This window comes from Littorina saxatilis, linkage group LG9 (assembly GCF_037325665.1).
Source record: "Littorina saxatilis isolate snail1 linkage group LG9, US_GU_Lsax_2.0, whole genome shotgun sequence".
In the NCBI taxonomy this organism is placed as follows: domain Eukaryota; kingdom Metazoa; phylum Mollusca; class Gastropoda; order Littorinimorpha; family Littorinidae; genus Littorina; species Littorina saxatilis.
Genome location: NC_090253.1, coordinates 42273941 through 42288940, shown reverse-complemented (window position 1 = coordinate 42288940; position 15000 = coordinate 42273941). Strand labels below are relative to the sequence as shown.

The 15000-nt window shown below is 40.3% G+C and overlaps 1 protein-coding gene across 2 annotated transcripts in view; it reads left to right on the top strand.

Moving 5' to 3' along the window:
- The window catches only part of LOC138976136 (T-box transcription factor TBX6-like), a 52362-nt gene that overhangs the window by 6264 nt on the left and 31098 nt on the right, over positions 1–15000 (top strand). For both annotated transcript variants that reach the window (XM_070348962.1, XM_070348961.1), the window contains 3 exons: positions 2121–2253; positions 5394–5607; positions 13929–14196. In XM_070348962.1, coding sequence (XP_070205063.1) covers positions 2121–2253; positions 5394–5607; positions 13929–14196 — 615 coding nt within the window. The remainder of the gene's footprint in view (positions 1–2120; positions 2254–5393; positions 5608–13928; positions 14197–15000) is intronic.

The following is a 15000-nucleotide window of genomic DNA, read 5'->3' as shown; positions in this document are numbered from 1 at the left end:
TTCCCGCGGAGAGGCGCCAGCAGACATCTTTACGACGCTTAGAAAACTGTAAACGTAAGAAGTTTTTTCGGTTTTTTTTCCCCCGTCAATGTTCGATTTTTGAAAACTCAACACACATTTTCGGCTTGTTGGATTGACTTGAAGAACTAAAGTTCCAGTTCATACAAGAAATACTACAGTGCATCGTTTACTCGTGAAAATTCAGTGGAACATTCTAAACTGAGAAGCAGACGACAGTTGTGGCCCGGGTGTCGGCACAGATCGGGGTGGGCCCCCGTCGCGTCCGCCAGACAGGCCGTTTTTTTGTTGATACCGCAATAAGTTGCAGACGACCGTGCAGCGCAGTGTGCACACCTCGCATTGTGTCATTCCGCCAACACTGGCAGCAGAGGTGTGGTGAGGAGCGCGGAGGAATATCCCTCGGACACCTCGTGCCCAAAACTCTTCTGGAGTCAGTCCTTTAGCAGGTGAACCGCTGCAAGGCCTTTATTCGGCAGGTGAGAATTATCTAACGACGTTGCACGGTGCATTGTTCTCCGAAGTGTCACCGGAAAATCCCGACTAGTTCACAGCTAAAGTAGGTCTTTTGCACTGTGTCTGCACTCAGCCTTTGTTGACAAGTACTTGTTGATATGGAGTGGCCATGCTGATGAGTAAATAACTGCGGAATAGTTTTAATGTTGGAGATCGCTTCCAAGACAAACACTAATCAGGGCGATCGAATATGGATACATAGGCCTAAAGAACTGAAACGGGTGAAGCTATAAAGACAAGTTAATGAATTATAAGATCCAAGAGTTTACTTTGAAAGTTAGCATGGGTGCCTGTCCTGGCAGAAATCAAATTGTGTGTGTGTGTGTTCATAATTCACTGGTCATTTCAAATGCCATGCAATGTGAATGAGTGCTTTAGTGTAAGTAGTTTAACATTTTGATGGTTTATGTCAGTTTTATATACATGTACTGGCTGACTTACTTGGTCCTTTTCATCTCCAACCCTCCCCCCCCTCCTTCCTTAAGATTATGAGATGCCTTTCTGTTCCTATAGGCAACACGCCAACAGTCCGTTTGCTTGCCCTTAGAAACAAACTTTTTTCTTTCTTTTGACCTCAAACCTTGCAAGTCTTCTTCTTCAAATTCTTTATTATTCTTCGTGATTTCTGTACGATACTCTGTTTTTATCATAATTAAGCCTACCTTTTTGTAGCAGAGTGGGTTTTTTTCTTGTTTCTTTTGATAGGATCGAATTTTTTTTCGTCTGTCAAGAATGAGTTTACGGCTGTGTTCTGACATTTTATACATAACAAAATGAATGACTTCAGAAACGAAGACTATAATCATTATTTAATGTGTTTTTTGTGTGTGTTTTGGGATAGCGGCTGTTGTTCTTTAATAGCATTATCTTGGCGTCTGTATTCATATTTCGTCCGTTGTTAACGGCATTTTAGCAAACATTAAAAGGTTTGCCGTCTTAATCTTACAGACCTTAAACATGTGTCTGCATGACATGAATACCAGTGATACTCCACTTTTTATCATTATTATTTTATTTAAAAAAATTTAAGGAATAGATTTCCACGCTGTTATTTTAGGTGTACATGTTTTGAAAAGAGAGTCACCGAGTTAATTAAATTAGTCAAGTGAACCACTATCATTTCGTTAAACTACTTGTCTGTTTAATTCGCTTATCACATTCCAATTGTAAGTACGTGTAAGTGCATGCCTGATGTGTAGTCAAGTAACAGACAACTTAATATATCTGTGCCGTTTAATCCACTAGACAATCAATTATTTATTCATTTATTTCTAATGTTTTTATTTCTAATGTTTTTATTTGTATGTATGTATAAATGTATGTATTTTTATATTTATTTATTTATTTATTCATTTACTTATTTGTTCATTTATTATTTATTGATGTTTTTGTTTTTTTATGTGAGCCTATGTAAGCATTTATGTATTTATTTATTTATTTACTAACCAGCTTGTTTGTTTGTTTGTTTGTTCGTTTGTTCGTTCACTTATGTGTGTGTATTCTATGCATTTATTTACTATCTTTAAATGTATATATTAATTAATTAATTAATTACGTAATTAATTTATTGATTTATCTATTTTCAGACGGGCGGCGGTGCCATGTTCGAAGACGACATGCTGTCGGGACGGCGTTTCCCGCTGACCCATGGCCTGATGCCAACACAGCATTTCGGCTTCGGCTTCCCCATGCACCACCACGACCCCATGTCGCTTGCAGGTACAGTGCACTCAATATGGCTTTTTACACCCCCCCCCCCCCCCACCCCACCCCCACCCCAATCAAAACTTGTAAAAACAGGCGAAAACGGAAACGTTTGATTGTTGCACGATTGTGTTCACGTTGTATGTTTTACAAGAGCAACTGTACACGCCTCCACACAAACATACTGAATAATGACAGACACGTTAGCAGTATAAATAGAATTTCTTTTTCGTCGTCGATCTCCAGTGTACTAAATTAAAACCAGTTTGACAAGTAGTTGTGTGTATTCGTAGCACGTCAAATACAAACTGTTCAAATTTATATTTTGAATTTGTAAAACAAGTATTTAATGAGTTTAAACGAAAGACCACAATGAACATGCACAGCCTAAATGAATGCGTGAAAAATTGAACCATTCCTCACTTTTGCTAACCAAGTGTTAATTGGACAACGCGAACCTCATTTTCCTACAATACACTTTTTGTTTTTTTGTCGCCATAGAGGCCGTGACCTTTTTATCGTCTCTGTTTCATTTATTGTACCTGTGATGCCTCGCACATAACGCGTCATTTAATTCGCCTGTAATCTCATAAATCCCACATGAAACCTGTTGCATGTATTTAACACAATCGTTTAATAGTCCAGATGCAGCAAATTGCTGTGATTCTCATTTGAAGGTTTGTTTATGTCTGTTCAAATTCTCATCGTATAATAAACTAGGTCGTTCAACTTCTGATGTATAGGTAAGAGTATTAGTGTAAAACTCAGTCAGCCTGTTAGAAATTTGCTCGTAAACTTTGATCTTTGCAAACTGCTAAAAAGTAATATGAGCCAACTTCCCGAGATAAAAAGTCATGCGGTCAAAAGTTTAAAAATAAATAAATCTTCAACTGTTTAGTACGAAAAAACGTTTGAGAGAGAGAGATAGAATCACAGAGATAGAGACAGATATAGAGACGGAGAGAGAAACACACACAGAAAAGGAACAAACTTTGAAAGCGATTCTGTGTCTCCTGCATGAATTCCACAGGGCTTGTCTACACAATTAAAAACCGCAGTAAAAAAACAAACAAACACGTAAAAGAATTTTAAAAATGTTTAAAAAAAAAGAAGAGGGACTGACAGAAATAATATAAGAAGAAAGAAAAAAAGATCTGAACACAACTCACCAGCAAACATTTCTCTCGCAAGGAAAACTGAAAAGGGCATTTGATTCTGCGTGGACCGCTGTGTTGTCGCTGACACACTTTCTGTCCGTTTATCTGTGTAGCCTACATGTGTGTGTAAACTCTGCATAATGCGTACGACTGATATAAGTGATCCCTGCATCGACATGAAGAAGTTGTTTAGTGTTGTGTACAATCCGGACTGGAAATTACCCAAATATAGAAATTTACTGCCTAAAATCCCACAGCAACCTGGTAAGCTATATAGTCATTATATAGTGTTGAATTTTGCATCAAATGACCGTGAATTCTATTTTGTTATTTACAAATAACGATCATGAATGATGATGATAATTATTGATCACAGTTGATGATGGTGATGAGAACGCTTTTATTGATTTGATTTGATTTAATTTACTTATTCCTTTGCCTCTAATTCTAATGTTGTCGTATGAAACTGCAATTTTATGCCAAGCTCTGGTTGCCTGACACACTTGTTACCTGATACACTTGACGATTCTTGATTGACTTGATCAGTGTCCGTCGGAAACATTTTAACAACATGCATTATCATAAGTGTACCCTGCACCGTACAAGCCACGACTCGTTTATTGACTAATAAATGAAATATATATTCAATGCTACCGCTTTGTTTACGTACAACAGAGGTTCCGCATTACTCTCTATTCTTGTGGTATCTATTTTTGTTTAACCCAGACTGTCAGTTCATGATATTCGTAAAGTGACTCCTTATTTTCTGACCGAACTTTGTGAAACCATTTTATTTGTACAAGATCAAAGATAGTTTATCAGAGGAACTATATTTAAACTCATCTGTTCCTTCGATTATGCTTTATTGTACATAATAATAGTCAGTTACAGTAGCAAATAGGACACCGAGATAGGTTTACATTATTTTTTTGTATCATTCTTTGCCATCCAGTATGAAGTTCACAACCATATCGCTTTTTACATTTAGTCAAGTTTTGACTAAATGTTTTAACGTAGAGGGGGGAATCGAGACGAGGGTGTGGTGTATGTGTGTGTGTCTGTGCGAGTGTGTGTGTAGAGCGATTCAGACCAAACTACTGGACCGATCTTTATGAAATTTTACATGAGGCGGCACTGTCACACCTTCATTTTTCAATCAAATTGATTGAAATTTTGGCCAAGCAATCTTCGACAAAGGCCGGACTTCGGTATTGCATTTCAGCTTGGTGGCTTAAACATTAATTAATGACTTTGGTCATTAAAAATCTGAAAATTGTAAAAAAAAAAAATAAATAAATTATAAAACGATCCAGATTTACGTTCATCTTATTCTTCATCATTTCCTGATTCCAAAAACATATAAATATGTTATATTTGGATTAAAAACAAGCTCTGAAAATTAAAAATATAAAAATTATGATCAAAATTAAAATTTTGAAATCAATTTAAAAACACTTTCATCTTATTCCTTGTCGGTTCCTGATTCCAAAAACATATAGATATGATATGTTTGGATTAAAAACACGCTCAGAAAGTTAAAACAAAGAGAGGTACAGAAAAGCGTGCTATCCTTCTTAGCGCAACTACTACCCCGCTCTTCTTGTCAATTTCACTGCGTTTGCCACGAGCGGTGGACTGACGATGCTACGAGTATACGGTCTTGCTGAAAAATGGCATTGCGTTCAGTTTCATTCTGGTTTTTTTGGTGTCAGATAAGTTTTGTTTGTCTGTGCACTTGAAAAGCGGTAGGTCGATATATGTGTGAACGTAACGTTTTGTTTTGTCAACAATTAAACGTTCCAACAACATACATTTCTTGGGTTTTTTATTCTGAATTTTGGAAGTTTGCAGTCGATTTGTTAATGGATTGATGCTTTTATTGCACATAGTAGTCAGTAACAGTAGAAAATAGGACGCCGTGATCGGTATTTTTTTTAAAATTCGATCGTTCTTTGTATGAAGTTCACAACCATAATGCGTGTTCTTTTTCCCTTGCAGTCAGCCAGTCCCAACAGTTCGGGTCCTACCCGCACCTGTCCAACCCGGACCCCAAACGGATGCTGGGTGGGGTGGGGATGGGGATGGGGATGGCGCCCCCCGGGGCGGAGAACAACAACGTGGACAAGAACATCAAGGTCACCTTGGAGAACCGAGATCTGTGGAGCAAGTTTCATTCTCTGGGCACCGAGATGATCATAACCAAGACTGGCAGGTGGGTGAGAGAGAGAGTGGTGGTAGAATTATGCGTGGTTTTGTTCGTTTTTTGATACGAGTTTGTTATTTTGTCTGTTTTTTGTTTGTCTGTTTTGTGTCTGTTTTTGTTGTTGTCTGTTTTGTTGTCTGTTTTTGTTGTTGTCTGTTTTGTTGTCTGTTTTGTTGTCTGTTTTGTTGTCTGTTTTGTTGTCTGTTTTGTTGTCTGTTTTGTGTCTGTTTTGTTGTCTGTTTTGTGTCTGTTTTGTTGTCTGTTTTGTTGTCTGTTTTGTTGTCTGTTTTGTGTCTGTTTTGTTGTCTGTTTTGTTGTCTGTTTTGTTGTCTGTTTTGTTGTCTGTTTTGTTGTCTGTTTTGTTGTCTGTTTTGTTGTCTGTTTTGTTGTCTGTTTTGTTGTCTGTTTTGTTGTCTGTTTTGTTGTCTGTTTTGTTGTCTGTTTTGTTGTCTGTTTTGTTGTCTGTTTTGTTGTCTGTTTTGTTGTCTGTTTTGTTGTCTGTTTTGTGTCTGTTTTGTTGTCTGTTTTGTTGTCTGTTTTGTGTCTGTTTTGTTGTCTGTTTTGTGTCTGTTTTGTTGTCTGTTTTGTTGTCTGTTTTGTTGTCTGTTTTGTTGTCTGTTTTGTTGTCTGTTTTGTTTGTCTGTTTTGTGTCTGTTTTGTTGTCTGTTTTGTTGTCTGTTTTGTTGTCTGTTTTGTGTCTGTTTTGTTGTCTGTTTTGTTGTCTGTTTTGTTGTCTGTTTTGTTGTCTGTTTTGTTTGTCTGTTTTGTTGTCTGTTTTGTGTCTGTTTTGTTGTCTGTTTTGTGTCTGTTTTGTTGTCTGTTTTGTTGTCTGTTTTGTTGTCTGTTTTGTTGTCTGTTTTGTTGTCTGTTTTGTTGTCTGTTTTGTGTCTGTTTTGTTGTCTGTTTTGTTTGTCTGTTTTGTTGTCTGTTTTGTGTCTGTTTTGTTGTCTGTTTTGTGTCTGTTTTGTGTCTGTTTTGTTGTCTGTTTTGTTGTCTGTTTTGTTGTCTGTTTTGTTGTCTGTTTTGTTGTCTGTTTTGTTGTCTGTTTTGTTGTCTGTTTTGTGTCTGTTTTGTTGTCTGTTTTGTTGTCTGTTTTGTGTCTGTTTTGTTGTCTGTTTTGTTGTCTGTTTTGTGTCTGTTTTGTTGTCTGTTTTGTTGTCTGTTTTGTTGTCTGTTTTGTTGTCTGTTTTGTTGTCTGTTTTGTTGTCTGTTTTGTGTCTGTTTTGTTGTCTGTTTTGTTGTCTGTTTTGTTGTCTGTTTTGTTGTCTGTTTTGTTGTCTGTTTTTTTGTCTGTTTTTGTTTGTTTGTTTTTTGGTCTTTTTTGTGTCTGTTATTTTGGTATGTTTTGGGGGTTATGTTGTTGTTGTTGTTGTTTTACGTTACGTTTCGCAACCAATCTGTTTAGAAATGTATCTTGTTTGTGTTGCTAAACCGGGTTCTCCTTGTTGAACATTATTTGCTGTTTTTGTCTTGGTTCGGTTTAGTCTTCGTCTGTATTACTTTTGTGGTGTATGCGAACCGGATAGCTATGTAGCTGCATTGTGTTTTTAAGCCTGTCTCTGTTTGTGTCTGTCTGTCTGTCTGTCTGTCTGTCTGTCTGTCTGTCTGTCTCTCTCTCTCTCTCTCTCTCTCTCTCTCTCTCTCTCTCTCTCTCTCTCTCTCTCTCTCTCTCTCTCTCTCTCTCTCTCTCTCTCTCTCCCACTCTCTCCCACTGTTCACCTGTAAAACACGTACACGCAACCGTGCTTTCCCCCTTTCATTCACAGTTATCTCAGTCGCATTGCACCCTCTTTGATTGCTCATTTTATTTCCTGCCATCCGGTTGTCTCTTTGTTGCCAGCATTTTTTTAACGGTTTTCACAAGCAGTGCCCCACAACTAAAACAAAACATGAAAACAGAAAAACCCAAATAACTCTGCTCAGACTGTCTCCATTCAGTCGCGCGCCTTGCTTTCCCCAGCGGTACACTATGAGAGCTGCCACTTGGATTAGCAAAACTTCTTTTCGCACCATTATTTATTCCCCTTTCTTGCTCCCTACACCACGCACAGAAAAGCGCAGTTTGAGCACGAAACCAACACCAAAGTCGCTATTCCGTGTATCTCGGAGTGTAAGTTTTCGTGGGTGACATAAAGCAGGCGGACGGAGACACGGGTAGGACAGTTTAGTGTCGGTTGCCTGACACTACCCCGGGTAGCCTACTGCCTACACCCGCTTCTCGCTGTCAACCGGCGGGTGGGTGGTCTCTCGAGTCCTTTTAGGGGTCCGTAAACGTCAGCAGCGCGGCACTGATTTCTCTAAATCCTGAAAATGAGTGCCGAAAGACAAGTGCTGTGTGGTTTTAGCCGCATGAAGAATTGATCGAGTGCAAACGTGTCACAATGAAGTACAAGAAACTTGCTGACAGTTTAGAGTGCACGATTTTCTTTTGATGTTCGTTATTGGTCTAAAACTTCAGAAATGAATAAGGTACGAAAATCAGAGAGAGAGAGAGAGAGAGAGAGAGAGAGAGAGAGAGAGAGAGAGAGAGAGAGAGAGAGAGAGAGAGAGAGAGAGAGAGAGAGAAGAGAGGGAGAGAGAGAGAGAGGTATATATTACATTATCCTCGAATTGCACAAACTATGAACATACTTTAACATTTCATCTGAATTGTGATGTAATGTATAATGTGTTGTAAAAAAAAAACCAGGAACAAAAATATTAAAGAAAAAAAAAGGAAAAAAAGAAAATTTCATCTCGTTCAGCTATTTTTACATTTCCATTGTAGTTTACATAACAATGTTCAGTAGAATTCAAGTTACACTACAAAAGAGAGCAAGAGATGGTTGACCATTAGGAAGCGGACCCCCCCCCCCCCCCCCCCACAGCGCTAACACTTCAGTGCAGACTGAGGCCCATTGCCATCATAAACAATTACTACACTCTCACCCACAATCGGTCAAACGGACTTCAAAACCGATAATCGGCAAAGCTTTTCACTGCATTTTACAGCCGCGAAGTTGACCATTGCCTCTGCATGGGCAATCTTCTCCCTTGGGTGTGACCACGCGGACAAGAGTGGACAATGTCCTTGGGGGTCATCATTGTCGCCCTCGTTAGCCCCCCTCGGCAACTTAACGCAGAACGTGTCCCGAATGACGGAAACTCGTCCGGCCACGCTCCGCATTTCTCATTGTTTCTAGCGTTAACTCATCTGCTTTTTATGGCTTAACGACACTGAACTCTAATCATGGAGCTACCTGAACTATTGTTCGGCCTTCCACTCTTACTGTGCCTCCGGGTGTCTCTAACGTGTGAAGGTGGGAAAGAGCGAGAGACCTCTCCATTCAATGATCTCAATCTCCATTTACTGGAGTGGAAACAGGGTAGATCCTGTTTTATCCTGTGGGAGTAACTTACAGGAATAGGTGGTAGTCAGTAAAACATGTTTTTGAGGACGACTCTGTTTCGAAAACTGTCTGGGGAATCCGCGATATATTCACAAATTACGACAATTTTAGACATTCTCAAAGCTCTTTTCTTCAAGTGCGGGAGGGGGGGGGGGATCAAAGCACAGTTGTCCTTTATGACCTCCTGGGAGTATTTCAGCTATTCCCCAAGCGGATAAACAACAATAATAACCAACCATTCCCCAAGAGCTTTTTCTCAGTAGGTGAAGATGAGGCACAACATTGAACATACGAAACCCACAGAGACCCAGCCTAAGCAGGATGATAGTATAATCGTATTCCCAAAAGCGCTTTTGTTCTGTTGCAAAACTCGCATGACGCCACGTGTTTCAATATTTGTCCCGGTAACCCGTAAGAGCGTGACGAGGCTTTGTCGATAGGACAGTGGAATCAGGTCCGCGAGGTGCGAGAAGTCAACGCGACTTTGAAGTCTCGGCAAACAATTATGACTAGCTCACTCTAAATAAGAGGTAAGTGACTGGAAGCTATGGCCGTAAAATCTCATTGAAGCAGTCTTTCATTCTTTTACTGCATTATCTTCTCTCATTGCATTGGCAAGTTCGTGCAATACTGTTCCGTGTAGGGTGGGCTGGCGGGCTCCCCAAGGTAACTCCCGATGGCCTTTTAAGGATTGATGGTTTATTCTCACTCTCTCGCGAAAATCTTGGATCTTCCTTTCTCTTTCCAAAGATCTGAAGTCGAATGCCGGCTGCGAAAACTAGTTTTTACAATGCTCCCGTGAGTATTTCAAAAATCTCAAGACACCGCCAGAAATGTCAGCAAGGAGAACGGAGCGACACAATGAATTGTTTTATGTATAGTTGGCTTGTGGCCTCGGTAAAAATTGAAGAGGTATTGAGTTGTCTTCGTTTAAAAAGAGATAAATGGTACATCTCAAAGGAGAGTATTTCTTTGAAGTCGCCGTCACCTTGTGTGTGTAATATTTCCTGGTCTCGTGTATTGTGTTATTTATTGGATCAGTTCAGCCTTTGTTGGTTTTTCCCCGGTGTACGCAATTTTGTTACTGTGAGTGTTTTTTGTTGGTGTTGTACAGCTTGAGAATATGAGCTGGTTTCGGAGACATATGCAACAAAGAACTCTCTTTGTCTCTGTCTCTGCATGCTGGTTTGAAACTGTTAAAAACATTGTTTTATAGCATGACAAAAGAAATAAGCTGTTTGTAGTAAACAACATAAAATATAATTCATACACTCTGTAGCTTTTAGTTTATTTTCATTCTTGGTTGTAAACCTTTACCGATCGACACAAATGAGATGAAAAATATAACAATAATGATTTATAATCTGTTTACAAAGGCTTACTAGGAATAGATTTGTTTTTATGAATCTTTCGGTTTCTTACTTCGTTCATGTGAAACGGTCACTGATTCCAAACTCATCTTATTCTTAGTGTTTATTTTTGTCAAAAAAGTAGAACATGTTTTTGTATATCACGCACTCCGCTGTGGACGACATGTTCGCATGTCTCTTCCCACAGGCATCAATCTACAGCAGAGAAAACAAATGTGTGCGTCTCATGTCGTGTGCATCAGACCATGTCCTCCCTTTTAACCATCACATCGTCGGGACGAAGTGGTTCTTCTTTGCTTTCACTGCCCCTCCCTTCTCACTCAGACTCCTTCAAAATGGAAACTGTTTTCACAACAACCTATCAAATCAATGGAGACCGCACAGCAACCAACAAAAACAAAGCTTCTCAAGCTGTTAATCAGGTTTGGGTTTGGGCGCCCCGATGTCTCGCGCGTGCTCTCGCGTTCGCAGCTTCGCCGAGACGAGAGGTGCGAACGTTGGAATAACATTGAATCAGCGAGTGAATACACCGTCTAACATATAATGAGATTGAAAAGGTGAAAGAGTTTGTTAAGAACGCGGGTACTTTTTTCCCCTGTTGTTTAAAGGTAAAAATGTTTATTAAAACAAACTACAGGCTGTTCCTGCTTATATTTCTTCTCGTTTGTATTTTTTTTTAATTTTAAGATGAAAATAAACGCAGAAGTAACAAGTCCTGTGATACACGTACGTTCCTTCCCCTATTGCAGAAATTATGAAATGCATATCCTAAGAATAATCATTTAAAAAACAGACACACACACACAAAAAACAAAGGTTACGTTAATAGAAAGTTGTATTAGTGGCAAAAACAACCAGGCACAACCATATCTGCGAAAGAAGTAATGATTGTAAAATCACTATAGGGAATGGCGTCGTCTTTAGTACATACACTTTCACTGATTACCATGTTGTCAACCTTGAGAACAGCTTTCTCACGGTTAGGGACGCGAGCTCGTCTTTTCCCATGGCCAAGTCAGCGTCCTTCGTTTTCCCAGGCCACCGTTTACCTCAGGGCTTCCACACTGATGGGACACTATAAACGACGTTAAAAAGGGACTTAAATGACCACAACAACCCAGAGCACTATTTGGACTGTGTTTAGGGCGCTTGACTCCACGTGTGAATCTAATTCTTCTTGTTCTTCTTGTTCTTGTTCTTCTTGTTCTTGTTCTTGTTCTTGTTCTTGTTCTTCTTCTTCTTCTTCTTCTTCTTCTTCTTCTTCTTCTTCTTCTTCTTCTTCTTCTTCTTCTTCTTCTTGTGTGAGATTGATATATAAAAATTATGATTAAAATTAAATTTCCGAAATCGTTTTAAAAACACTTTCATCTTATTCCTTGTCGGTTCCTGATTCCAAAAACATATAGATATGATATGTTTGGATTAAAAACACGCTCAGAAAGTTAAAACGAAGAGAGGTACAGTAAAGCGTGCTATGAAGCACAGCGCAACCGCTACCGCGCCAAACAGGCTCGTCACTTTCACTGCCTTTTGCACTAGCGGCGGACTACGGTCATTGTGAAAAAATGCAGTGCGTTCAGTTTCATTCTGTGAGTTCCACAGCTTGACTAAATGTAGTAACTTCGCCTTACGCGACTTGTTTATTTTATTATTTATTTTATTTATTTATTCACTTATTTGTTTGTTTGTTTTTAAATTGACGAATTGATCGTGCTTCAAAAATGCCTTCATTTTAAATTAAAAAGTTGTACAAGCACGTGAATTTAATATGCTTTCAAAGACACATAGGCCTATAATTAGTGAGTAAGTAAATAGAGATATATTGATATAAATACATAAACAGATAAAGAGATAAATAAACGGGGGGACAAAAAGAAATAATCGTTGAATTATCAAAACAGAACTTCGGTCTTTGTTTTCTTCTCGGGCTTTGCTTTATTTTTCAAGAACACAGACCCGATTTTGTTTTGTTTGAAACACTGCAGTTAATTGTGTTCTTAAATTCAATGACAACATAGTTTCCTGCAAAAATGAATGCATTGACTTTCCGCTCTCTAACTTTCACTCTCTAAAACTGGCATGTGGCAGAAACGGTAAATCGGGAGCACACAGTAAATAATTGATGTCTCGGCCCAGGGGTTGCGTTATCGTGTTATCGCCAACTCCGTGTCGCCACCTGTTGTAGTCTCGGCAAAATCTCTTAGTGACTCCACTGCTAGTTACTCCCCCTTTTCTCTCTGTAACAAGGCTTATTATCTCCCTTGGTCACAACATCTCTAAGAAAGAGGAAGAGGAGAAATACTGTCTTTTGTGTGAGATTGATATTTCAGCGGCAAAGGACTGTTAAATTGTTGTAGCTTTCAATTTGTAGCTTTAAAATGAAAATAATGATTGCAAGACAACAGTAACTTGCATTACCATTTAATGCATACACGAATTAATAAAAGTATAAATAAACCATTAAATAAATTAATTCATTCACCCTCCACACTTACAATAAATCAGACTTTGTTCATCTTTGGGAACAAGAATACCTATGCATTCTTCGACGTAATAAAGGGAAATATAATCAGCGCACAAAATCGAACATGAAAACCGAGACTGCGATAACTTCTAGCAAAACGTCTACATCTTCTTCCCTGTCAACAGTTAAAATCTTTAGATGGACACCAATAGCCAGTTGACATTACAACCATCAAGTAAGCTGCCCACTGATAACATTAACCGGACTCTACTGACCAATTTGTCACTTTAATCAGATAAAGGGGCAGACAATCCGCGGGTAGATTTCACTGAGCAGACGACAGCAAAGTTAAGACGGGAGCATGAGCTGACCAACACACCATCATGCCTCGCTTGTACAAGGGGAGACAATTCCTACGATTAAGTTGTACCGGAATTTAGATTCGGCTGCGATAATTTCGAGTAGACTGCCTTTATTAGTGAACGTCAGATCACCAGAAAAGTGACACCTGAATCATTGAAATTTTGTGACCGTCTGTCGATGACTGCCCGAGAATGAAAGGAAAACCGTCCAATGGGGGAAGAAAGAGGGGGTCCTCCTTATTGAGGCTTTGGCAACTGTTGACACCAAGGCACAGTAGTCTAATGAGGATGGGTTGAGCGGGCCAGGGTAGGGTGGGGTTAACAGGTAGTGAAGCGTGGACGACTGGGTAGATTCGATAGACTGTCCAAGGAGCTTTATTGATGAAATCGGAAGATTTAAATCCGATTGATAAATGCCACATCTGTAAGCCACTGAAATACCCCAAGTAGCGTCAGGACAAGCACCAACTATGAAAACCCCTTGTATGCCTGCCATTCGCCCTCTACACCCCACCCCGCTCTCTCTCTCAATCCGAAGGCGAGGGCTGGACGAAAAAAAGGCACAAATGTATTCTCATGCCAGAACCCTCGTAAATTGAGAATTGTAATGTTCCGGGAGATGTCAGCTCCCTTCCATCCCCAACACTCACCATCTCCCATCCACAACCAACCACCCACCCAAACATATCCACCCTCCTCACTCACCATACCTAACCACCCCATATTCCTTTCTCTCTCTCTCCAGACGTATGTTCCCCACCATCAAGGTGGCGGTCAACGGCCTGGAAGCCCACGCCAAGTACATACTCCTGATCGACGTGGTGCCGCTGGACGACTGTCGCTACAAGTACCACAACTCGGAGTGGGTGGTGACGGGCAAAGCCGAGCCCCACATGCCCGGCAGGCTCTACATCCACCCGGACTCGCCCGCCTCGGGCAACCACTGGATGAAGCAGCCCATCACCTTCCACAAGCTCAAGCTGACCAACAACAACCTGGATCAGAATGGACATGTGAGTAGAGATGCGATGTTGTGTGTGGGATGTGTTGCGGAGGTCTTGTTTTGTGATGTTATTGTGTGGTTTTTTTGTGGTGTAATAATTTTAGTCTGGTCTGGTCTGGTGTGGTCTGGTCTGGTCTGGTCTGGTCTCGTCTCGTCTCGTCTCGTCTCGTCTTGTCTTGTCTTGTCTCGTCGCATCGTAGTGTTGGGTTGTGGTGTTTCTTCTCATCTTGTCTCTTGTTTTCTCGTTTTGTCCTGTCGTGTCTCACCTCCTCTTGCATGCGTCGTTTGTACGTAACATCTGCTGTCAGTCCGTTTGACTCATCCATAATACCGCCCACAATTGTAATACATTTTGCCCAAATGCATTGACAGAAGTTTTCTTGGGGATGGTTGTGATAGCATTTTATTAAAGACACACTGACAATATTTACACCAGTACATTAGGACCGTTACGTGTTCCGGTAGAGAAAAAAAACCTATTTGAAGACAACAGCGTGACCTTTGAAAAGAAGCACGTTATAACCGTTTTACGGAAGAGAGATGGACTGTCAGCACTGGCCAATGGAGACGGATGACCTTGACGATGTCCTAAAGCAGGAGGGACAGCTCGCGCAGTCCTGGGGGGCTCGGCAGTCACGAGACTTGGCGAGGGGTCATCAGCCTGCGTGAAAAAGACAGAGCTAAACTGTGCGTTATGCCACTTGCTCCTCTAGCGCGCCCCCCCCCCCCCCCCCCCCCCTATAGCCCCCGCATTCTGCCTTCACCTCAAAAACAGCTAGCGTATCCTGTCCAAAGCTATGGCAGTTGTGCGTAT